The following is a 25085-nucleotide window of genomic DNA, read 5'->3' as shown; positions in this document are numbered from 1 at the left end:
TTTTTTTGTTGTCACATGCTTTTTTTAAAAGCTTCCAGAAATGCTTTAAAATTAAAAAAAAAAAAAAAAAAAAAAAAAAGGTCAGGATGCAGAGCTCTGTTAACTCCTGGTTGCCAACAGAGAAGGAAAAAAGAACAAATGTTTTTTTGGGGCTTCTCTTGTTTTATGCTCTACCTGTTTTCACCAGCCACAGGAAATACTCTTTCAAAATAAAATGTCAGATATCAATATACTTTTCCCAATATTTTTGATGAATCTGTTTCTTCAACTACATTCAGCAGATAACAAACAATTACGAATTTTAACCATTTGCATGTCCCATTTTTTGGGGGGAAAAAAACTGAATGTATTTGGAAACAAAATAATCTACAAATGCCTCAGAATGGTGGCAGAAGGCTGGTGATTTGGGCTTGTTTTGAAGTCACAGGGCCTGGGCCTTTGCATAGCAGAGAACTGTAGAGTGAACTGAGAAAATGTGTCAAACAAATCTGAAGCAGGTAAACCCCCAGAATGTCAATGAACAGAAAAAAGTTTACAGAAATAATAGCAATAATGTAGTTTGGTTGTGGATTTGCTCTCTAAGGGAGGGCGAGTTGTCCCACACTTTGAACGACAACAACAACCTTTTAAAACAAAATTTTACTTTGAGTTTAATTTTTGGCCGACTTGTGCATCTGGAAACTTGATCATCTCGTTTACGAAGATGGATGGATGGATGGATGGATGGATGGATCTTTATGAATGTAACTATGTCAAAAATTTGAAGTTTGTATTCTGCTTGGAAAGTTGAGAAATCTTGGGCGCCCCCTAATGGCTTGGAGCATTTTTAGTTCATTGTGTTTTGGGTTTATCCTGGTAAAAACCAGCTCCTTGTCCTACACTATGTGAGGATTTTGGGCTCTGGCTGTTGAGAAACGATTGCTTCTTGGAGGTGTGCTCTTTATGAAAGTTTTAAATGTACATAATGTGCCAGTTCGACACTAAAAGGTGGAAGTTGCCTCACTGAAAACAATCATTGTCCACTGCAAAGAGAGAAGTGCTGATCTGAATGAGGCGCCTGTTAATGATAATTCAATATCATCATTGATAACGGCTTCGTTCACGTTCTCTGCTGCCATTTCTAAAACTACAGACAGTCAACAATTCAACCACAGCGCAGAAAATCAACATCATCTTTCACAACTTGTCCTTCTGTTGTGGCCTGGTAGAAAACTGACTGGAGAGAATCCAAGTCAAAGTGAGAGAGCCCCGACTGAGCTGGAGCCGAGTAGCACAGGAAGACAACGGACCAGGCTGGCCTCGGGCTGCTTCTGTGACCAACAACATGGCGCTACATGGATTTTGTTTTTACACATAGCTGAGGACACTGAGGAAGAGAGCTTTCAAATGTATATCTGATATGACCCATTCAACCAATTGACTGGATCAGCACAATATTGTTTTATTTCAGGAAATAAAATGAAACATTATTCATCCTTCTCAGACTGATGTTTCCAAGTCTTTACTACAGTTAATTTAGATGGTTTTCTGCTTACATCCAACAAAAAGAATAATATCTAAGATTAAAATGTTATATCAGACCAACAACAAAACATTTTTAATACAGAAATGTGGACTAAATGAAATTTGTAATATTTGATCAGTTTGTTTTTTTAAAACGGCACTTTTAATCTGACAAAGGAGCCTGATCAGGACACATTGTGTTGAATTCTGAAAGAGTGAACATGATTGCTAAAAGTCCCCATGAGATAGCTTGTTACTCAAAGTTAAAAACACTGGCAGACCAAAAAAAATGAATGAATCGTGGCAGGACAGGCCAGTTACAGAACATGGACCTTTGTTCCGTTTTATTAAAAAAAAATCACACTGACAGCAACCAATGAAGCTACGTATTACAACCAAACACTGTCTTATGTTTTTACAGTCATCAACCATCAGTGTCACAATTTCAACTTCAACTTTTATATGTGGCTAATCCAGTTGTGCTCAGTAGCTCACAGCCAGCGCGCACCATAAAGGAGTAATGCGTCACTTTATCTCTCTGTAACTGAAGCAGGATACAGAGATTTTGCTCTAACCATCTAAATGTTTAGTGTCCTCACATTTGTCCTTGACAAAGCCAGGGCACAACTACAAAAAGCACTTGGAAAAGGGAAATTAATAATGACTACAATAGCATTGAGAGAAAGCAAGATTGGCAGGGGGTTTTCCTCAGAGTCATCCAGCAAGGTCATACAAAAAAACCAAACATGTTCCTCTGATCCCTGTAGCACCCTGCCTTTCAGAACTACTCAAGGCTAACATGTACTAGACTTGCACTGAATGGTGGATTCCTTGAAGAGGGTCATAAATCACTGCTGTGGATGAGCTCTGATGGGCACATGCCCCCTGTTGGTCAATGGGAAGAGTTGCTTGGTAAAATGTAATGCACCTAAATCTTTCCCTTCAAAGATGTCAATCATAACTATTACCTAATGAAGTGACAGGAGGAAACTTTTTCATTCCATTTTGAACAATTAGACTTGAAAATATGGTTACTGCAGCAAACTATACTGTTTTTAAAATTTGATCTGACAGTAGTTTGTCGTTATTGTACACACTCTGTGTTGCAAATGTATTCACCTTTTTCACATTTTGACAGTTTAAAACCACAAACCTAAATGTGTTTTATTAGGATTTAATGTTAGAGACCAACAAAAAGTGATGTATAAGTAGGAAGTTGGGGAAAAGATAGATGACTTTTCACGAATAATAACCAACATGTGTGTGATTTATACTTGCCCTCAGTCTTTCTTACCCTGATGCCATTTCAGAAGTCACCTAAGTAAAGAAAGTCCATCTGTTTTGTTTCACCTTAACAAGTAACTGTTCTGTGTGTGAGATAAGTTGCTCTGTCAGTCATGTGTTTATTTTTTTACAAATTAGAATCAGAAAACACTGGTGTGCAGCTCTATTCAGTCAATGCTGAGCTGAACTAATTCTTGCTAAAAGGACCACCTACAGACTTTGCACTTTTGAAGACCAACATTTTTGTCCATCTTCTTTGTATGCTAGCAGAAACTCAGACTGGATGAAGCATCTGTCAGCATCAAAGTCTTGCCACAGATTCTAGGACATCAATCTGCTTTGATCTAAACCAAAAAAGTCTCAAATCTTTTCCATCCTTTGGCTGATTATTTTCCAGAATGGTCTTAACATTGACTCTGAACCAGGGGGCTATGATCATAATTTCCCACCACACATGACATTTTGAATAAGTTCAGTTTTGTTCTCTGAGCAGAACACCTTCTACATGTTTGTTATGTTTTCTTCTTCCTACTCTTCTACATACACAGTCAAATGTTGTTCTCATTGACAGCAGTAGAAGTTTGTCATGTAGCCGGTGGGTTGTTGGTTCAAGTCCCTGCTCTGTTTGTCAGAGTGGTGGTCAGACTGTCCCAGGTCAGCTGTGGAAAGGAATCGTGACAAATTAACCAGCAATTCTTACACAATTCTGTTCAGTTCTCATCTCCCTTCAGTGCTCCATCTGAGCTTTCTCCCACTGAAATGGATTTCTCTGGTAGAATTTCAACTGGGCCAATCAGAGAACAAAAGAGGTTTCTGCAGTGTCTTAAAATTATAGTCTTATTTTTAGATTCTTAACAAGTTTTAGCAATGGCAGCCGAGGAAGTGACCGAAGCCGTTCAGTCTTGGGTGTACTTCCAAATATTAAATTAACATTAATAAGTTCTTCTCTCTTCACAGTGGAGGATTGTTATTTACAGCAGGCAACTTCTGCTAAGCTGCTTAGCATCAAACTGGTGCATCGTATACATCACTGACAAATGTTAGCAATTGGGTAAAATGTAAAACCTCAGCAGAGTCCATGCCTCCAGGAAACAGTTGTTTCTCAACAGCTGGATGAAGTGAGATGTGGAGGGAAGGATGGTCGACTCCAGGGAACAGGAACCCCAGCGCCTTTCTACACCCTCATGTTCAAAACAAAGTCTTTAGAGCTGGGGTGGCTAATCCTGGTCCTTGAGGGGCGGCATCCTGCAACTCTTAGATGTCTGCCAGATTCAACAAGCTTCAGTCAAACAGCTGAATCACCTCCTCAGTTCTACAGAGTCGTACTAATGACCTCATTATTTGACTCAGCTGTGTAGAAGTAGGGACAAATCTAAAGGTTGGAGGACTTCAGCTCTCGAGGCCTGGAGTTGCCCACCCAGCTCTAAAGGGAAACTATCTATTCTTGTTGTTACCTAATTTACTTAATGAATGATACACTCAGATTTAAATCCCATAAGATTCTTTTTCTGGATTTGGAGTTTAATTCTATGAATGAGTTACATAAGAATCTTGATTTAATGTAAAAGTTGTCCTGGCGACCGGTGGGACACCATATGTATCTGAACCCATGAGTGTTTAAGTTGAGTTGCAGCAAGTTTTCCTTCTTTAGAGTGCAGGTCATTTTTATAAACTGCTCACTCATTCAAGTTTTAAGTAAAACTGCTCATTTCTTTGGAGCTGCGTTCAGTTAATCTGCACCAATACAGAGGATGTTAGTAATGGGAAAAAAAAACCTGACAGCCCAAATTCAGTCCTGTCAGAACTTCTCTATAAGCATGTTTACAGTGTGTGAAACCGAGGGGCCAAACACTGTCCAACCCCCCAAGGTGACCCTTGACCTGTTTCAGTGTTTGGAGAAAGTTTTGTCTACATTTCTGAGGTGAAATTGGAAATAAAAACCAAACCTCAGTAGCCTTGTTAATTCTTCTCTGCTCAACACATATATTAGCATGCATAATCGCTATTTGTGTTTAACATGTTTTATTTTTTTTTTTTTCTTTTTAGATGCGGGCTGCTGGATAAACTTATCTGGACACCAGATGTTCAAGTGTAGATTTATGCCAGAGTCACATTCAGTTTCAAGGCTGCAGCGGGCTGGCTGCTAATTAGCTGTCATGAAAGAGGCCTTCACAAACCCGTAGATATCTGACTAAAGCCCCAGCAAAACAATGGGAAGTGAAAAGATACTCTGAATGCATTTAGTTTCCCAACAGAGCGACAAAATGTGAACTCAATTAAAGCACACTGAGCTGATGTGTTCCCTTAACCCCTCGGAGGTGTTGGTTCAGATGCCACCTGAATAATTATGTTCTCACCGAGTTCATTCAAAGACATGAACTCGGGATTCAGAATGTATAAGTCAGTGCATGTTTCCCTTTCAGACAGAAGACAGCATGTCGCTACAATGAAGCCATGAATGTTTTATTTCTGCCAATTAAATGATTTTTAATGTAATGCAAACAAAAAGAGACTGAAAAGTTCCTTGCATTGTGATGGAGTTAAAGTCCTGTGAGGAGGAATACAGGAGCAACAGTTACTATAGCAACAGCGATTTCCACAGAGATCGTAGTTCAAACAAGTTTCTGCCAATATCTTAAAGGGGCAGTGTTATGTATTTTACAATGCAATTTTAGAGCACAATCAAGTAACTATTTTTATTTCAGTTGTTAGAGAAATGCTGTATGTGTCAAATATAGCTTCAAAGAAATTTGACTTCATAATTTAACTCCATGAAATTGGGCCTCTGTCTCTTTAAAAACTCCTGCTCTTCCTGCAGTTATCACAACATGGCTCCTCTATTAACCTTTTAACAATGTGTTTGCTCTGAGAAGCAGCTCCTATAATGAGCTCAGCTGATGAGCAGTTCCACCATGAGTTTGCTGATTGCTGCTGGCTAGTCTGAAGGAGCTGATTAAGGGAGTAGCTGGGGAAGGCTGCTCTGTGAGGTGGAAACTTGGAACCTGAAGCTCTGAGGAGGATTTGTGTGGAAAAGGCAGCGCTCTGTTCAAGTGTTTATACATCCCAGAATGGTTGCTATGGAGATTAAAGGATTTCTCAAACATCTGCAGTGTTTAAGAAGGGAACAACACTCATTAAAAGGACAAAATAATAGGAATGTGATACTGTGTGTACATTTTTTGTTCTTATTTTATCATTGCTTAACATTGCTCTGTGCCATAAAGCATGTTTTATTCATAAGTATTACTTAACCTAGGCGTGTGTCTCCATGACAGCGCGCTCAGACGTAACGGTTCGGATCTCCTCTCGTCACCTGTGTTTTTATGGTTTCATTGTTTTTATTAATATGTCTGGGATCACTTACAGCCAAAAAGATCTTTTCCACTTTGGATTTACACCTGCACAACATTCCGCCGGTCCAGAAACCTTCTCACTTCTCGTCGACACTGATGGTTAAAATCTCCTGCCGGGAGATATGGAGAACGGCATATTTCTGCTGTATTTTATATTTATTGAAATATACTCAATATTTGTATTTCAAAATAATAAATTTTGGAATATTTCTTGAAATAAATATATAGTTATTGAAATATACTTATTTATAATTATTTATTAATATGCACTGGCTTCAAGAGTTGCTGTTTTTTACATCCCGTTGTGCTTTCTTGCACGATGACAAAGAAATTCTGATTCTGATTCCCCCTCCGTCTCTGTCTGCCCCTTTCCTGTCATATTATTGTGAATGGCACCGACCAGCAAAAATAAACTGAACTACACATTTGACCCTATTTCCATAATTCATCAAAAATACCAAACATTCAGGAGAAAAAGACTGACATGCATTGATAAAAACATAATTTTGAAATGTTCACATGTACTGAATGAAAATAAGAAGGACAATTTCACCAGGAGCCATTAAGATATTTACATATAGTACATGAAAAAAACCCAAGCATTCCCCTCACTGAGATATAATCAGACTAAACGCTTCCAGTTCATATTATCAACATTACTACATCTTACTAAATGTCAGAATATTGACAGTTGAGGCCACTCAGAGAGGAAGAAGCCACAACTTCAATAGCAACATAAAATCCCAGGTTACACTTTGTGTCCATGAGTGACATCCTGTGGTCCCATGAAACTAAAATGAAAGTGTTGGTTATAGCCAATGTTAGATTTAAAGCTGAAAATAAAGGGAGACGTTTGAGTTGTATTGATTATATTTCACCCAAAAATTTTTTTTTTTGCTGCAGTGCAAAAGAAAATGTCTAATTAAACGTAGACAGTCGGCTGGAGCCCTTAAATAACACCATGAACGGGTTGGATGAGTTCTTTCAGGTCTGAGGCCTCGAATGAGTTGAAATGTAGAACAGACCCATATTTGCAGGCCGGTGCTGATTGGAAGAAGTGCGTGTGGAGTGGTGGGGGGAGGAAAGAGGGGTTGGGGGAGCTGTAGTGGAGGCCCTGCAGAAATGTGGAGGAACAAGGTTATGGCCCTCCTGGAAGTGTGTCAGTTGGCGACGGGTCAGGAATGGCGGCTGCTGTCCCTTTATCAGCGTCTAGGTCGCAGCTTGTCAGGGTCAAGGGGAGCGAGATGAGAGAGAGATGGGGGAGATGGGGGCCGGAGGAGGACCACACCTGGTGAAGGCACGCTTCTGGAGCGTGCTGGACCATACGCGCTCTGTTAAGACGAGCCAGGAGCCGGCAGAAAAGGGAGCGCTTAGGCCGGGCTGCACAGCCAGTTCTGGCCTTGACATGACTGACGTAGATACAGACGGCCAACACCAAACTGAGCTGGGTGGAGGGCCTGGACTTCACCTTCTGAAACATCTTCATCTTGTTTGGGACTGACTTCAATTGTATGGACAGTCTGACAAATTCAGGAGCGATGCCTCCTTTAAACTCCAGGGCTTTATGCATTTTTGGGGTTTGTAATTAGTTCTGCACAAACTTATAGTTTTGGTTTCATCTTTGTTTAGGAATATTCAATTCAGTTTATTTCTATAACGCCAATTCACAGCAGATGTCCTCCTGAGGAACTTTGCAACAAAATAAACAAAAAACAAATCAATCACATATACATTCAAATTGATCCTAGTTATCAAACAGAACAGTAAGTTCAACTGATTATTAAAAGTAGATGAAAACGTTTCTATGTAAGGAAACCCAGCAGACTGCATTCAGTCATCGACCTGCAGCATTCACTGCTCCAGGATGAGAATGAAGCGACAACTGCTTATGTTGTGTTGTTGACTTTACAGCAATCCCTCATACCCAGTATGCATGTAGTGACAGAAAGAAACATCCAACAGAACCAGAACCGGGCTCAGTACATGCGGCCATCTGCCATGACAGACTGAGTGTTATCACTTAGGGATGATTGGAACTGAACTATTTAAGATTTTAATTTTGAAAAAAGACAGATTCCTCAGTTCATTTTAATTGTAGCACAGGGGGCGGTGGGGGCGGGGGAGCGTGCTCACATTAAGTATTTGCTCACATTAAGCATTTGCAAACAATAACAGAAATAGCAGTAAAATATATTTTACAGAAGGGCTTAATGATCTCAGAATGAGTGCATCCAGGTGCTGATCAGCTGACAACAATTCAAGGTAAAACTCAGCCTCTGAACAAAAAGACAAAGTTAATGTCAGTTTTAGAAAATTTAAGTCATTTAAACATGTGGGAAATGTTGTCAAATATTACCTATTATATGTTTTATAAAGGAACAGCTGGATGATAGTTTAATGGCAGGATGAATGAGGAAACCCCTCTAAATGTTGCTTCAACAGAACCTGCTGAGACTTTTCCGGTCTCCAGTCTCCAGAACTACATGGAAAAGTTCTGGGATGGGAGGAAGGAAAGTCTGACTGAGCCTGAGCTGCTTTGCAAGAAGAATGAGTAAAAATATCCACCTCCAACAAAGAATGAGACAAATAGATGTCTGAACAAATCAAATTTAAATCACACTTTTTAGATATTTTTTGTATAAAAAATAAAAAAAAAACATAGGCCATTTTTATTTTAATTAATAATCCCGTTCTACTTTGTGTTTTCTATCTCATAAAAAAACCAACTAAACACACTGATGTTTGTGGTCGTTTCATGACAACATTTGGAAAAGTGAAAGGAGTCTGAATACAAAACTTAATATTATGCATATTGTTATGAATGGCAACCAGGAAACCAGGAAATGTTTGTGCACCTTTACTGATATTATTAAATTAATATTTTCATGGTAAAAAAAAAAAAAAAGTGAAAGGTATGGAATATTTATGGCTGAACTGAAACTGGGTAATCTGTTTGACTCAGCAGTGAGTTCATGACCCTTAGCACAGAAACAATCATGCAGGGGGACAAAATTATGATTTCTATCCCACAGGACAAATGATTCTCTAAACAACTGGAGCTGCTGATTCAGCCGCTGCTGTTTGGTGAGGTTCAGCAGCTTTGATGTCAGAATCTCTTCATGAACGGGACCAAAGTGACGCAGAAGGTTTCAGGGTCGCCGTGGGAAACAACAAACAGCCGTATCATCACACAGGAACAAGAATATTAACAAACAACAAACATCCTGTCTGGAGAACATGCAATGGCTGGCTGGAGCTGACCACTGGCTGCCAACGATGTTCTGCTGGGCAATATTTAATAACGTCAGGTGTAATATTAAGATGAGGTTCCCATTGCAATCAGGGCTACCAGCCGCACCGCTGTGCAGCACAGGCTCCTTCAAATCTAGACTGAAAACCTCCCAGATTAGACATGGTTTTCAACCACAATAAATTAAACATTAACCAATGACTTTGATGATGTCACTCGGCAAAATGGTTGTTACTGGTTTCTGTATGTTGTTTTTATTTATTTATTTATTTATTTATTTATTTATTTATTTATTTATTTATTTATTTATTTATTTATTTATTTATTTGTCTTATTTTGGTCTTTTTATGATTTAAAGCACTTTGAACTGACCTGTTACTGAAATGTGCTGTACAAATAAACTTGATTGATTGATCATCAGTTCATCAGAAGTGACCAATTAGTCAATTCCAGTTTCTCATAATGCTATTTTTTTTGTTAGAGTAATATAAAAATGGTTTCATCTTTAATAGGTTTAAAACGTGTTTAAATCTAACCTGTGGAACATATTCTACAATGTTTGCATTATCAAGCAAAAAATAAATAAATAAATCTAACTTTGAAAACATGTTGTAAAAAGCATCAAATGCTTTACAGTAGCATCATTAGGTGCTACTGCCTCTTCAAAGCAGCATACAGGTGTGTTAACAATATGTTAAGACAGCAGCAATTAACCTGAGTGGAGCAATTGTAGCTGGGCATCAATCTGGGAACAGCTAAAAACATTTGACTAAACTGTGTCAGATAGATCCTGAGGGTTAGAAGCATAAACTCTGTAACTCTGAGGAACTGAAAAATAAAACATCCAACCATCAGTTTCTGACCTCATACGATGTGGCAGAATTCAAATAATTCTCCAAAGACGAGTGGCTTAAAATCCACTGCAGTGACGTCAACGACTCGCTGTTGGTTGTTGGAAGACGTCATGGTAGTTTTTGTAACCACGTTGGCACAAAGAGTTTTGGGGTGAAATGACAGAGGTCAGGTTGTTCTCTTTGTTTTTTTTTTGTTTTGTTTTTGTTTTATTGGGGTTTTTTTGCAAAGTCAGCACGCAAATCAAATCCGTTGATCTAATCATATGAAGGGATGCATATGACTGGAATGTTTTAGAGTTCCATGATCTGATCAACATGTGCTGAAATGACAGTCACATAAAGTGCTGGGACAATTTTCAAATGAAAGTACCTTTGAAAAATCCAATTTTTCCTGGTTTGACTCCGACAAGTTATCAGCTGAAATAAAAATCTCTGTTCAACTAACTGGTGGAATAGAACAGGTAAGATGTGAACTCTAATTTAAAGAAATGTGAACTATCCCTTTAAAGGAGGACTTTTTCTAGCATTAAACTTTAGGCGTGTTCTCAGAAAAAGGTCAGAATTTGCCTTCTTTAGTTTACTCTCTTGTTTTCTGGTTTAATTGATGGCCTTGGTCATCAAATACATGCTGCTCATTCCCTCAGAACTTCAGCTGTAAGCAGGTTTAATCACACAGAAGTTCTATAACCTTGGTTTAATTACTATCATATATTTTTGTGTCCTGCTTAAATCTGTACAGAAACTCCTGGAGCAGCCAGCCTCCCACTGCTTTACCCTCTGACCTGAAATTACACACTCCTTTCATATGTTCGCCTTACTGAAGCATCTTTTCAAATCAGAACCATAAAATAAATGAATGCAGCCATCAGAGCTGAATGTTAAGCAGTCATCGCTGATTTCCATCCCTGATTCTCATCAAAAGCCACGGCAGAGCTGGAAGTCTGAGGCCAGGAATCTTATCTCCGTTCCAAACATCCATGTGCGTTATCAGAGAGAAAGAGGATGCAGATAGCACACACCACAGGGGTCGGCGAGGTGAAGGGCGGCGACTGATGGCGCGCGCCAAGGTGAAAGCAGACGGATCAACCAGCCGGACAAATAAACACGTTGCACACTGATAATGCCATCTCATGAGAGATAATCATCTCACAGCTGATAGTGATGCTGGGGTCGCGACCTCTTGCATAATCATGTGTAGAAACCATCGGCTAGCGGCTCCCCTCGGTGGTGTTGTTGTTCCCAGGAGGACCGGCAGCCTTGACTGGCCGTGGGAGGGGGGTAGTGTTAGGGACAACTCGTCAAAAAGCCACTGCGTCAGCCTTGAGGAAATAAAGTGACGCCCTCTGGACCCGTGGCCCGCTCCACTCATGATGCAATCAGCAGTGCAAAGGCGGCCATCCGTCAGCGCAAAGGCAACCTGACTGACTGCAGAGATTCTACCTGATTTCATACATCATGCAGCCCAGATTCTAGAAGAAAACATGCTGATTCCGGTTTTAGGAAGCTTTGCATTTTCAGTATCAAAGTAAAGATTGAGTAGATAGAAAGGAAAAACAAGGAGTTCATTTTCACACACACACAAAAAAAAATAAAAAATAAAAAAAAAATCTCAGAGATTTTCTAGAAAAAATCTTGGAGCTTAGTTTCAAAAGCCAAACATCTTCAACTTGTGAAATTCAGGACATTTCTAAAAGTCAAAAACATTCTCAGATTTTTCTAGCAATTTTTTTTGACCTTTCAAACTTTTTTCCAGAACGTTTCTGAGATTAACCTCAAGAATTTTCTGGTGAAAATTTCCTCTTTTGTTTTTCTGTCTACAACGGCCCTGATGAGCTGTCGAAGAATACAACTGTTTTGTGCTTTGGGTTATATTGCAGCTTTGATAGGGAAGCTGTAGTGGTTCTTATAACAGCCGCTACTGGCTGAGCTCCTCCCACTGTTACATTAAAACTGTTATATCTGTAAAAAATGAATGGCATTTCGATTTACATTTGACATCCAGGAGATTGAAGCTTTCACTTGTTTCTGTCCAAAAGCTAAAAACACCCTCATTTAGTTTAGAAGTAAGCTGATGAGATTTGATCAAACTCATGGTTTCAGATTTTCAGATGCAGCACATTTTTTATTCTCTGGAATCTGTGGCTGCTTCTGCAGCCACAACTAGTCACAGATAACCTTCTCATTAAACTTTACTGCCATAATATTCCTCAAGTGTAATGGATTCCGTTTCTCCGTGTTTCATTATCAACATAAAACTTTTGTGTGTAATGTGCAACAGTCTAACGGCTGCAAAGTCAGTTTCATCAGTAGTTCACTATTTACAGAGAAATTCTAATGAATGAGCAGCTCTTGAGAATAAAAAATAAAGATGAATGGCATAAAAACAAATTTCAATAAATTAGATTATCATCAAAGAGGGAAACTCATACATTATACACAGAGTGATACAATTTCAAGCACTTATTTCAGTTCATTTTGATGATTATGACTTAGAAAATAAATAACACAAACTCAGTTTCTCAGCAAATGAGAAAATTATAGGAACAGAATAGAAAAAGTACATAATGATGCCAACATAGTAAGACTTATCCAGTAGGCACAATGTGTCAAGCTCAAGGCCCAGGGGCCAAATCCTGCCTGCTGCAAGGCTTTTTGAGGGCCACATGAATGGAACCTTTAAGATAACAGCTTTGTGCTCAACTATTATCACATCAATCAATCAAGGCAGTTTTTATTTGGTCGCTGCCAAGTTACATCATTATGAATGAATTGTATTATTTTTTTCATAAGAAGTGCTCATGAAATACATAGACTGTCAGTAAACTGGGTTTCCTGAACTCCACAGTCAGTGATGGTTTGGGTTGCCATGTCCTCTGTTGGTTCTGGTCCACTGGGTTTTCTGAGCTCCACAGTCAGTGCAGCTTCTAGCAGGAAGTCTCAGAAAACGTCCTGCTTCCCTCTGCTGACCAGCTGGTTTGATTTCCATCTGGACTTGGTTCTGACCCACATTGAGAAGGGTACTGAACTGGTCCAATGATCATGGTGTTACTGTGTTTGATTGGTCAACAAACTCCCCTGACCTTTAACCCCACAGAGAATCACAGGGCTGTTACGGGTATAGTTTTATGTTGTGAGCTAAATTACTGAAATTATTTACATTTTTGAGATTTTAATTTACTGAGAACAACCTGCATTTAGATCACCAGGAAACAGGTGTTTACTGGAAACAGTTAGCTCCCATTAGCATTCAGATGGCTTGACAATCATCCAGTTCAATATCATTCTTATCGTTTCCTCTTCTATATATTTAGTAATATTTTAATGTGTATATTAAATCTATTTTTCATATTTTCTGTTTATACCAGTAACACTTGTATGTATATGTACTCTTAATAGTTTTTCAGTATTTTCCTGCGTTCTCCTCTAGCCAAGCATCAATGCTCTGCTGAGGACATGATGTCAGATGTCGGTCCAAAGACCTGAACTCGTGACCCTGAGACCATCTCAGACTGAACCATAAAGAACAAAGAGACCAACAGCTTTTACTTGCATAACATTCACATTTATTTGGTTTCAAGTCCTAAAACGTTCTAAACATGCTTTAAACACGTAATGGATCACAGTCTTCACAGGTAGTTACAGTAACGAGAGCAGACAAGAGATTTCTGAAGAGGGAGAAAAAAAAGACGTTTCAGTGAATTGATTCAATCGTGTAAATGTATTTAATCCCTGAGATATGTCAACATTCATTCACTCCTGCAACCCATGCTCCTGTTCAAAGGTCATATCAGTGTCACGGCTCTGTTTTAGATTCCAGGAGTCCCCGGCTTCATGAGAACATCAGACCCAACGGTGAGGACTTCACACTATGAAGTGGGCTGTGTCATTAGTGACGCCCGGCACTTTGAATCTGAGGATATCAGGTGGGCGGAGCTGAGGCCTGAGCAGGCCCCGCCCCCATCCGCATCATCAGAGGTCTGCTCACAGCGGGTCTGTGCTCTCGTGCCACAGCGCCAGGGTCACACGAGAGCGCCGCCGCACGTCAACACCAGGAGAGGTCAGTTTGACCACAGCTCCATTCTCTCATTGATAATCGATCACAAGCAGCATTGACAGAGTCAGATATGATAGCGCTCTGTGTTGCCTTGAAGGAACAATAATCAGGGAACACAATGGGGATTAAAAAATAAACACAAACACACTGAGGCGTATCGTGATGTGGAGAAAATGCAGCCGTCGGCATGATAACGCTCTGATACGGTGGATGTGGCACCGCCACTCACGTTCTTTCATCTCAGGCCTGGATTTGTGACGAGAGGGCAGGAGTTGGAATATGAAATGACGCTAATTTAACAAAAACAAAAGCAAAAACATAAAAGGAAAGTCAAGGGACACGAGGGACTCTGGGTGTTTTCATAATAAAAGCTGCCAAAGGACAAAAGGAGTGTCTGAGGTAGAACGTAAGGAGAGGTTCAATGTGTGTCTGGATTTAAGAGTTTGACATTAATGCGAGAGCACCAAGTGAAAAACACACAACAGAACAGAATGTAGTGAAAGCAATAAATAAGAAAAATACAATGACAACTTAGAGAGGTAGCTTCAGCAGAGAAATGATGAATGACTTTGCCCTCGTCTGCACATTCAAATCACAAAAACAGGTAAGAAAAGAAGCCTTTGTCCAAAGAGAGCAGGAGGTCGGAGGTCAGGCAGAGATGCGGCTGCTCGGTTACTGTCTGATCTGGACTCCGATCGCTGGTCAGAGCGTTACCGAGGTGACGTGTCAACGGAACCTTTTCAGACAGCCTATGTTTGACACTCCCTGTCTGTGCAGACAAGAAGTCGATGACGGTGAATGTGTTTGTGAGGCAGTCAGTCGACTGAATTTCCCTTCAAAAATCACTCGCTATTGCTCAGGTTTGTGTTCACAGAAAGTGGTTAATCCTTGAGATCATGTAGTGGAAAGAGTCAGTCGGTTACAAAGATGTCCTCTGTCCAAAGGTGAGTGAGCAGAACACAAAGCTGCACAGATAAACCTGAGCTAGATAAAAACAGAATCCCCACGCTCCTCCACGCAGCTAAACACTATTAAAGAAACAGAAAACAAGGAGATTGGCTGCAAAATAAGCACATTTTTATGACGGCTTATTAACCATTGTAGATTTTAAAATAAGAGTAGTAAATTTCTGCCATAAACACTCAGAAATTTTGAGGTTATTCTCAGAAAATTTTTCTAGAAAATTTAAGACTATTGTGTCAGGAAATTTTAAAACTAAAAATTCTCCCTTCTTTTTCTCCCCTTTAAAAAAAAAAAAAAAAAAACTTTTTTCATTGTCTCTTCTGGAAAATTGCTGACATTAATCTAAACATTTGTGAGTTTCTTGGCGGAAATGTACTCCTTTTCAGTTCTTTTCTATGATGGCCCTAATGTGCTGCCGTATATCTCTGATTCCTGAGGTAGACGACACAATTTTCCAGATCAGTCAAACGTAGAAACAGGTTGCATGTCTAGAGGAAAACATTCTGAACAGAAAATCTCCTCGAGTCCAGAGCTGTTCCTTTCTGAGTTCTGAACCACCGTCTGCTGCGATGTGATGAACGACACAAGGGAATGAGTTTGGTTTGAACATCTTTTTAAAACTTCTGAATAGGATGGAGATCGTTTTGACCCACTGCCAAAAAAAAAAAAAAAAACTGGGAAAAGAAAAGAAAGCACAACAAAAGAAAAAAAAACCCTGAAAACATTCAGAATAACTACAGAGGAAAACACATTTCACACAGCAAGGCTGGAGTGAAGGCTGACTGGAGGAGGACAGGTGGCATCTGTCAGACATGGGGGGAGGTGAAGAGGACCCCCGCCCCAGTCCTCACCTTCAGACTACAACCACTGTCTCTCAAAGCTTGAGTGAAATACTGTGAAAAAGGGGAGAAAAAAAATACATTTTCTAAAAGAGGACCTACGATGTCCCCAAACCTACATCTACTAACACTACAGGTACATCAGCACAGTCACTGAGGAACTCCTGAATGCAACATAAAACACTCACTTTACCCTGTTTAGATCCAGGTCTGCAGGGACCTGCCAGAGGAACACACTGGGAGGGCAGCAGCCATGGTCAAGCGTCCAGGTCTCTGAACCTCATCGGTGTGTGCAAAAAAAAAAAAAAAAAAAAACAAAAAAAAAAAAGGAAAAAAATTCCAACAACAACAAAAAAAAAGTTGTTGCAAGAACAGCATCTTCCTGCGCTTCTAATTGTTCGCATATTGTGAAACCGCGAAAACCCCGAAGAATCCACGAGGAAATATTCAAGCGGTCTGAAATGATCATCTCACATTTTAAAAATAAAGACCTTTTTTTTGTCTATGGCTATTCTTTTAAAACAATGTGCATATCTGTCCCAGAGGCTCATCCAGACGCGGGTCACCTAAATTCCATCACTCAACGTTGATTCTTTAAGACGTGGGCCGCCATCAGGAGCTACATTTCAGCTCACGGTCAGTTGTTCTAAAACTTCAAGGTTTGGATCAGAAAAACATGCTCGACCAAATGCTGCATTCAGTGCTAGCTGCAAGCCAGAAAGTTCTGGTTTTACTTGTGAACAATCAGGACTTTTAGGTAAAGTTGGATATTTTCTTCCAACCACAAAATCAAAAAAGAGAGCTGTAGGAATAGAGCAAATTGGGATTTGTTTGTAGCTTCTATAACCTGCTGTAAGGATTTTACTGCACAGCCTCTGCTGCTAGATCATGTTGCTGCAGCTGAGGAAGACCTGGAGCTACATGAGGAACCACAAGTCTTGTTAGCTGTATGAGTTTTGATTTGTGACCAGAACAGAAAGAGAATCCATGCAGCTTCCCGACCTGCATCCGGAACGCTGTCAAAATGTGTTTGGATGTTTTTGACCGCTAAGATCAAGTCAGTGAATGCAGCATTATTCCAATTTTCCAGCTGATTCCGCCCCGTCTAAAACATTACATCAGATTAACGCGGTCTCTGCTGTGGTTCTGTTAAAGATGAACATATGTGAACTGGTTCAGTACAGCAAACACAACCTTTCAAAAACATGGAGCTACTAGGAAAACCTGGGGCTTTTTCCCAGTCTACCTCTAATTCCATGCCATTTTAAAAAAATATTCTTATTAGACCTTAAAATCTGCTAAATATCAACATTATCATATTTGGCTTGATTTACAAAACCACAAAATCTTACCAAATATTTTTGTCTAGTTTCTAATGCAAATATGTTAATCAATTTGAAATAAGATAAAACTAGCTGATAGATCAGCAATACATAGGAGCTTGTTCTAAATCAATTCCCTAATATTGATGAAAAAGTTTGTTTCACTGACAGATTATTTTACTCGTAAAACAGATTATAAGTGAAATAATCTGCCTTTGGCACTTTTCATCAATATTAAGGAATTATTGACTTACAACAAGCTCCTGTATCTTACTGCAGCAAGAAGTTAGTTTTGCCTCATTTCAAGTATACTGAGAAACTAAAACACAAACATGGTGAGATTTGGTGTTTTTGCAGAACTTCCAGCTGGTTGACATATAAGAAAACAACTAAGAGCTCAGCTGGTGTAAAAGGATACAAGAGGTTACAACAGTTACATTAGAATAATGCCTGATATGCATCACACATCAGACTTTACCGTCCAGGGTCGTGTGAAAATGGTTTTCAACATTAGCCTTTTATGTTGGAGGCTGACATTAAAGGGAATCCAACTGATGGATTCTCTTTGTGTTCCGGTCACATGATTACTGACAATGTGATTATTGTGAAGTTCTTGACAGAGCTCCACCAACATGACGAGGCTTTAGTGAACCAACTGCTCTGACTGCAGCCCATTTGTTGGTTTTTCAGAACAAAGTGAAAGCTTCCACATGAAGGCAGTGTTGTTTGAAGCCTGTGAGACTGAAGCCACTTCTTGCAACTGAAACGTGGCTCTGATTAGCAGCATTAAGGTGGAATTTTGGTGACCAGTTTGTCTGCCCGGCTGAGGGTCTCTCCTCTGTTACATATTGATTAATTTCTTATCACCATCCTTCATTGATAAGAAAGTTCTCCTTTATATATATTCATTCTTTGTTGAGCTGTCAGCTCCCTACCCATTAGTGGGTGTTTGAAGAAAGCATTGCATAACACTTTGGTCTAGAAAGAAAAGTGAAACAAAAACAGCAAACCTAGCTACCCTCCCCTTCCCCTGCAATAAAGCCTCACATCCCTAGTCTATGATTGTAAAAAATACCCGTATGCTCCTTTTTCAGTGATCCCACAGATCCAACAACGGCCAACTTAACTCATGGAATGTTAAACGGACAGGACCGCCTCCCGAATACAGGATAACTGAGAGTCCATGCATATAAAGTAGCTAAAATTCTGCTAATGGATTTTGCATTTTCAGTGCAACACAACACTGATGTTTCTAAACTCTGATTTCTGCAGCTCATTTGAACATTCAGTCTCTGATTGAGATGTCAAAGCATCCACAGGTTTGATTTTAGACCAGGCAACTTTTCATTTCAAAGCAAGAAAAGGTACCTGAAAATAGCAACAACATCTTCCTGAGGTAGTCACAAATCACAAATGTGTCCTGCTGCCCTGTCTGAATAAAATAAGCTCTTTTAAAGTCTAGTCTAACAATGGCAACGGCGACACATTGAGCAAACTGGATATACACTTGTAAACTCCAAAGACCAATGCATCTTTGAGCATTTGTTTTGTACAGAAGATGTGCACAGTGTAAATCAGCATACATTCAGCTCTGTCGTGTAATAAATATATAAAGAAAAATATTACAAAAAAAAAAAAAAAGAACTAGCTGCTTGTCACATTCACAGGAGGGGAGACCGGTCCCTAGGCTCGGCAGTCGGGATAGGTTAGTTTCCAGAGGGGGCGGTCGCGCAGGGCGACGGGCCGGTCCGGTAGCTGGTCAGGCTGGATTTGCAGGAGTGCAAGACTGCTTTAAACAGGAGGGGGAGCTGCTCCAGGGGGACGTTCACCAGCTTCCCTGGGAGGACAACCACACAGAGGCAGGTCAAACTCAGAGACACAACATCACATCCTCAGTCATTTATCCTTCAGCAACTTCCTGTAGGTAACCTTCCATGATCAGAACACCAGAGCAAGTTAAACAGAACCGTTAGATCTGTGAGCCGACGTCAGGAGGCATCAGGGATCAATATCTCTGCTCCAGGTAGGAAGGACAAAATAATTTCATGATAACAAACAAAAAGGTGCTTTGCTACTAATTGTCAACACTAAGACAAGTAGATAACGAGGTCAGGAAAAAGTTTTAGCGAGGGAGAAGGAAGAAGTTCAGTTATGCTTGTAGATGTAGATGTGATGTGGACTTTGGTGTGTTTGGGTTCAGTTTCAAAATAAAAGAGGCCACCCGCACTATAGAGATACAAACAAATCAAACATCTCAATTCACTGTTATTAAAAATGTCTTGTGATAATATTCTACATAACAGGAACAAAGTCAAATAAAACCTGAAAAAAATATGTTTTGAAAATTCTCTCTCACACACACCTTACACACTCAATACACCTGATTGGTCAAAGAAAAACATCCTTAAATTTCACTAACTTTAACATATAAAGAAATAAAACTTTTTATTTCAGCTACGCAGATCAATAAGTAATTGAGCCAGTAGGAATAGTAATTATTACATTAAATAAATCAGTTTGTGTAAAGTTAAATTACCTTCTGTGCAAGTTAAATGTTTAAACACAATATAAATAATCACTTGACTTTCTGTAGGGAGTCTTTCCTCCTTATAGGAGGAAGCTTGGGTATTTTAAATCTGATGCTGAAAACATCTGAATTTGCTGTTGGCCTGTTCCTGTCCCCAATGGCAGCATTTTCTGTTTTATGGAGCCATGAATTAATTATCAAAAGTAATTTGTGACACTTGTCGTCCACAGGTCTGATACTAATCCCATTCCCAAGAAACCCAACCTGACTGGCAGGATCCGAATGAGAGACCGCTGCTGTTTCTGCTTTATATGCTGCTTTTATAAAATATATATCTTTTAGTAAAATATATATGTAAAAGACTTTTATATATTTGTTAAACTGACCATTATGTCATGACAGTACAGTATGAAACAGACAATCTGTGAAAAACATTGAGTTCTTCTGCCTTCTTCCAGCTCCTCCCACCACTAACTGCAGAAACACACTGCTCAGACAGAAGCAGCCAACCAGAGTCAGGAGGAGGGTCTTAGCGCTGTCAATCACTTTGCCCTGCCTGCTCTTTTCTACGCAGCACCTGGTTAACTACAACACAGCCTCCCACCAATGCTAAAGCTAGTTAGCATGGCACCAAAGACAGCGGATAAACAGTTTTCCAGGAACTCTAAGTTGTTTCTTAGCCGTTACAACATTGAGCAGTGAGTACATGACGTTGACTGACAGAGCTAAGCTCCTCCTCCTGGCTCTGATTGGTTGTTTCTGACTGGGACCTGTGCATTTCTTTAGATGGAAGCTATAGCTCATGGAGAAGGAGGAGATCCATCTTTTCACAAATGATCTGTGTCATACTGTTCCAACATGGTCACAGTTTTAACAAATATGGAAAAAACATAATTGTGTAAAAGTTACATACAGCTTTAGGTTAGACCCTTTCCTCTGGAATTCGGATCTAGAAATATGTCTGAGGAATGGTGTGCTGCGCTCTGGCTGCCTCAGGCCTTACCTGCAATGCAGCGGATCTCGGGCAGACACATCATGATCTCAGGAAAGCGCTTGGGCTGGTGCGGGTACTTGTACTCGGTGTAGTCCTGGCACACGTACCAGTAGCGCTTGTTCAGCTGCTCCAGCTGGGAGACGTTGGACAGTCCTCTGATATCTGGACAGAGACAGCAGCGTTATGGTCATGCTACATGGTCACGACAGTTTGGACTCAGGGACAGCAGACAGCTGCTCTTTATCACCTTGGTTGAGGAAGTTGATGGCCTTCATACAGGCGTACTCCTCATTGCTGATCTTCAATTGGTGGAACTTGCGAAACAAATATATCAGCCTCTCCATCACTTCCATCCCATCTTCACTGAAGCTGTGGGATCACACGAACACACTTGACAGTTGGACAGAAAAGCTTAAAATGGTTTTGTTTCTCTACACAGAATCTGTAAAAATGACTGCATTTTTACAGATCCAGTAAAATGTTTGGGTATTTTTACTGCGAGACAAACGCTCACAGTATTTTGTCTGTTTCAGAAAAGAGGGAGGATTCTGTCAAATCCACTCAAAGAGCTGAAAACATCTCTTTCTCCCACAGATTTTTGGAGGAAATAGAAACATTCATGAAGTTTAATTTTCCTCATCATCGCCTCCCTGATTCTGTGGCTCTTAAACTCCTAATCTCTATGACAACGTTAACCATCGCTGCTGTAAATCAACCCCCCCTCCTGAAAGCCCTAAACTCAAAGGCCGGCTGTCCGGAGCGGCGCAGCACCACCATATATCACAGGGATGCGTGTCATAAAGTCAGATAATTCAAGCATGATTTACACATTCATCTCCACCCCCCTCCACCCCTCATCCCATTCTACCTGCTGTTTTTTTCTCATGCCAGACGGTGCTAGTCACAGCTCTGGCTCAGGGAGTCCTCCTGTTCACAGATTCCTGCTCTGGCCCTTCACCAAGAAAAATAATGTCCCTGCTGAGAGACGCAGGGCCCCCAGAGCAGAACGACTCGCCTCTGTAACGTGGAACATGGAACTCCTGATATCTACATCCTTCTTGGTGAATCATTAGGGCAGAAGTCCAGCAGGCTACCTGGGAAAGCCAACATGTTGTGGATGCTAACAGCCTGCACAAGACAGCCGTGGGAGACACTGATTATTGTAATGAGTGAGATAACACACACACACACACACACGCACACACACACACACTCCCGCCCCAATGAGTTCTGACATTCATGAAAATGTTGCAAAGCCAACGACCCTGATCACAGCAGCTTTATCTGAAGGCTCCTCCGGCTAAAGCATTTCATGTCCGTAAAAACAGAAACCATGTTAAATTAAGCTTCTTCTGTGGTCGTTTGATTAATAAAGGCTAAGTGATATAACAGGGATTTACAACAAAACTGACAATGAACAGCTCTGCTAAACTATTACTGAAGTGAAACATTCTGTACAATGAAGTATCAGGTTAAGGCTACGAAAAAAAATTTGATTACGAGAATAAAGTTGTAATAATATGAGAAAAAAGTCAACGATACAACAATAAACCCGTTAACAGAATAAAGTCGTAATATTAGAAGAATGAAGTGCTAATTTTACAATGACTGGCAAAAAATATAAAAAAATGAAAATGATTAATGTTGAGGACCTTGTGAAGTTATCCTTTGGTGTCAGTTTTACTAATAGAACCTACTTGATCTTTTAATACATCAGGATTAAATACTCTCATTAAAATGTCTTTTTCTAAGTAATTTTACAACATTCTTTTGATATTTTTGTATCTTTGTTCTGATAATATTTAATAATTTAAAAGAAATCTCGTCTGGAACTAATACTTGTACTAATAGCAGATGTTTATTCAGTCAACTAACATGGAGAATACAGGTGGCTTCTAACACTCAGAAAACACCACAGTGATGGTTTTAGAGAAGCAACTGTTGCTACCCATCAATCTGGGAAGGGTTGTTAAGTAATTTCCGAAATATATACCGTGACTTATGGACTATTTGAACTTTTTTCAAACATTTTGAACACTCTGTCTAATATATGGGTGTTTACATCAAGACTGAAGAGAAACTGAGGAAGTGTGTAGATTCTGAGGCTGTTCAATTCCAACCCTAAACAGAGAATTCTATTTCAGTGGATTAGTATGCAGGAGGAAACTGAAGATGGCTTATATTCAGGCGAGCTCAAGAGAGTGGAAATTATGCTGGTGCTCCTCATTTTAATAAGAAACAATACATCAATTTGGCTTCCGTTTTGCCATCTAGTGAAACATGATTCAATTAGGACTGGGACTTTAACACATCCATTATGAATAACATTCAAATATTAAGGCTTGGGACACTTGGGATGTTGGTGGTCGGCAGGTTGCCGGTTCAATCCCCATTGCCTCTGTCATTGTGTACTTGGGTAAGAGACTTTACCTGCCTGCTGCTGGTGGTGGTTAGAGGCCCCGGTGGCCCCCGGTGGCTTTGATGGCCCCAGTGGCTACGGTGCACGGCAGCCTCGCCTAGCCTTTGCTCTGCCCCAGAGCAGCTGCATTTACTAACAGTAGCTCACCACCATCAATGTGTGTGTGTGTGTGTGTGTGTGTGTGTGTGTGTGTGTGTGTGTGTGTGTGTGTGTGTGTGAATGGTGAATGACTGAATGTAGTCTGAAGCGCTTTGAGGTCCTGTGGACATGATAAAGCACTTTAAATACGAGCTGTTTACCATTTAACTGTACTGTGGAATGTAAATACATGTGTCATCCAACGTAAATTTTTTACATATTTGTATGAGAAAAAAATTACTTACTTTAATAATAACTTTATAAAGAAAGCAGTGAGTAATTGCCTTCTGGGTACGTTCCAGGATTCCTACATGATTCCTTCACATCTTTCAGTTGTTTTTGTCGGAGGCAGTCAGAGGGACAATTTTATGTTATAAAACCAACATTTGTAAACTTCCAATACATGCCAGGACTTGTGTCAGGGTTTTTATTATCTCTACCTGCTGACTATTTCACAAGAAAATCTATTCACAAGAAAATATATTTGCAGCTTTGAAAACTGTTCTAGTCTTTTTTTCTTTTTACAAAGTTTCCCACTGAGAATAACAATTTTTTTATTGTATATCAAGAATAGAAAAAGTGAATCTATTTATGTGGAGAACCATATTAAGAGAGTAAATGTTTTTTCAAAGTTGTGTTTCACTTTAACCTGTACTTTTCCAAAGCTGGGAAATATTAAAAGCAACTCCTACACTTTCAAGCATAGATAGGAATCCTGTTGTTCTGTTCCTGTTTTTAACACAATATGTGGTTTGTAGGCTGATAAGCACACAGCTAGCTTGCTGCCAACCTTGCCTTCTGGCAGAGGACTGGGTGTTCTGAGTGTTTGTTTCACACAACACATTCAAACTAAAGCAGCTGACTGGTGCAGCTGGCAGCCTGGTTCCAGACAGAACTGAAGCTGGAACAACACAGATACTGTCGTATGTTTGTAAAACCCTGTGGATTTAAGGGGGTCAGAAGTGATCGCTCCTAGTGACATCTTTGACATTGTACAAAAACTGGTCAAGTCATTTCATCACCAGTACTGTAGATACTATGTTCTAGTTCAGACCGGTGAGAATTTTCTTTTCAAATGCGAAAAATAAAGCAACGTAACACCAAACACGACTTAAGGTTACTGCAGCTCAACACCTCTCCACGCCACTCACCCCTGCAGCTCATCATCAGACGGCGTGTATTTGGCAGTGACATCGGCCAGGTCTCCGAAGATCTGGGCGCTGTAGATGGTGAGGCAAGACAGCAGGATGAGCTCCTGCCAGGTGGAGCTGAGCAGGCAGGTGTAGTCCTCTATGGACAGCTCGCAAAAGAAAGGCAGCTTCTTGATCCAGGAAATCTGCCGGAAGAGCAGTTCATCCGCCAGGCGACACAGCAGGGCGAACAGCTCCACCTGGGTTACCTTGTACCTGGGATGTACCAGGCAGAGCGACAGATGTCACACTGCTGCTGAATGGCTGTAGCGCCCCTCACAGATATCTTCTGGTTTTGCTTTATTCTTAAACTTTGTTTCAATTATCAATTTCATAGACAAAGACACATTCAAAAAGACAGTTTTAAATGGTGATTCTATTTATAACGGAAAAAT

At 40.1% G+C, this 25085-nt stretch overlaps 1 protein-coding gene across 2 annotated transcripts in view; it reads right to left on the bottom strand.

Moving 5' to 3' along the window:
- Positions 1 to 15557: 15557 nt before the first annotated feature.
- The window catches only part of nr6a1a (nuclear receptor subfamily 6, group A, member 1a), a 134230-nt gene continuing 124702 nt past the window's right edge, over positions 15558 to 25085 (bottom strand). For both annotated transcript variants that reach the window (XM_015041827.1, XM_015041828.1), the window contains 3 exons: positions 21191 to 21312; positions 20953 to 21105; positions 15558 to 19259 (listed from right to left, as the gene is read on the bottom strand). In XM_015041827.1, coding sequence (XP_014897313.1) covers positions 19129 to 19259; positions 20953 to 21105; positions 21191 to 21312 — 406 coding nt within the window. In that variant the 3' untranslated portion in view covers positions 15558 to 19128. The remainder of the gene's footprint in view (positions 19260 to 20952; positions 21106 to 21190; positions 21313 to 25085) is intronic.

This window comes from Poecilia latipinna, unplaced genomic scaffold (assembly GCF_001443285.1).
Source record: "Poecilia latipinna isolate Pla-1442-1.1 unplaced genomic scaffold, P_latipinna-1.0 Scaffold570, whole genome shotgun sequence".
NCBI classification, from domain to species: domain Eukaryota; kingdom Metazoa; phylum Chordata; class Actinopteri; order Cyprinodontiformes; family Poeciliidae; genus Poecilia; species Poecilia latipinna.
This window is presented reverse-complemented; position numbering and strand designations above follow the sequence as displayed.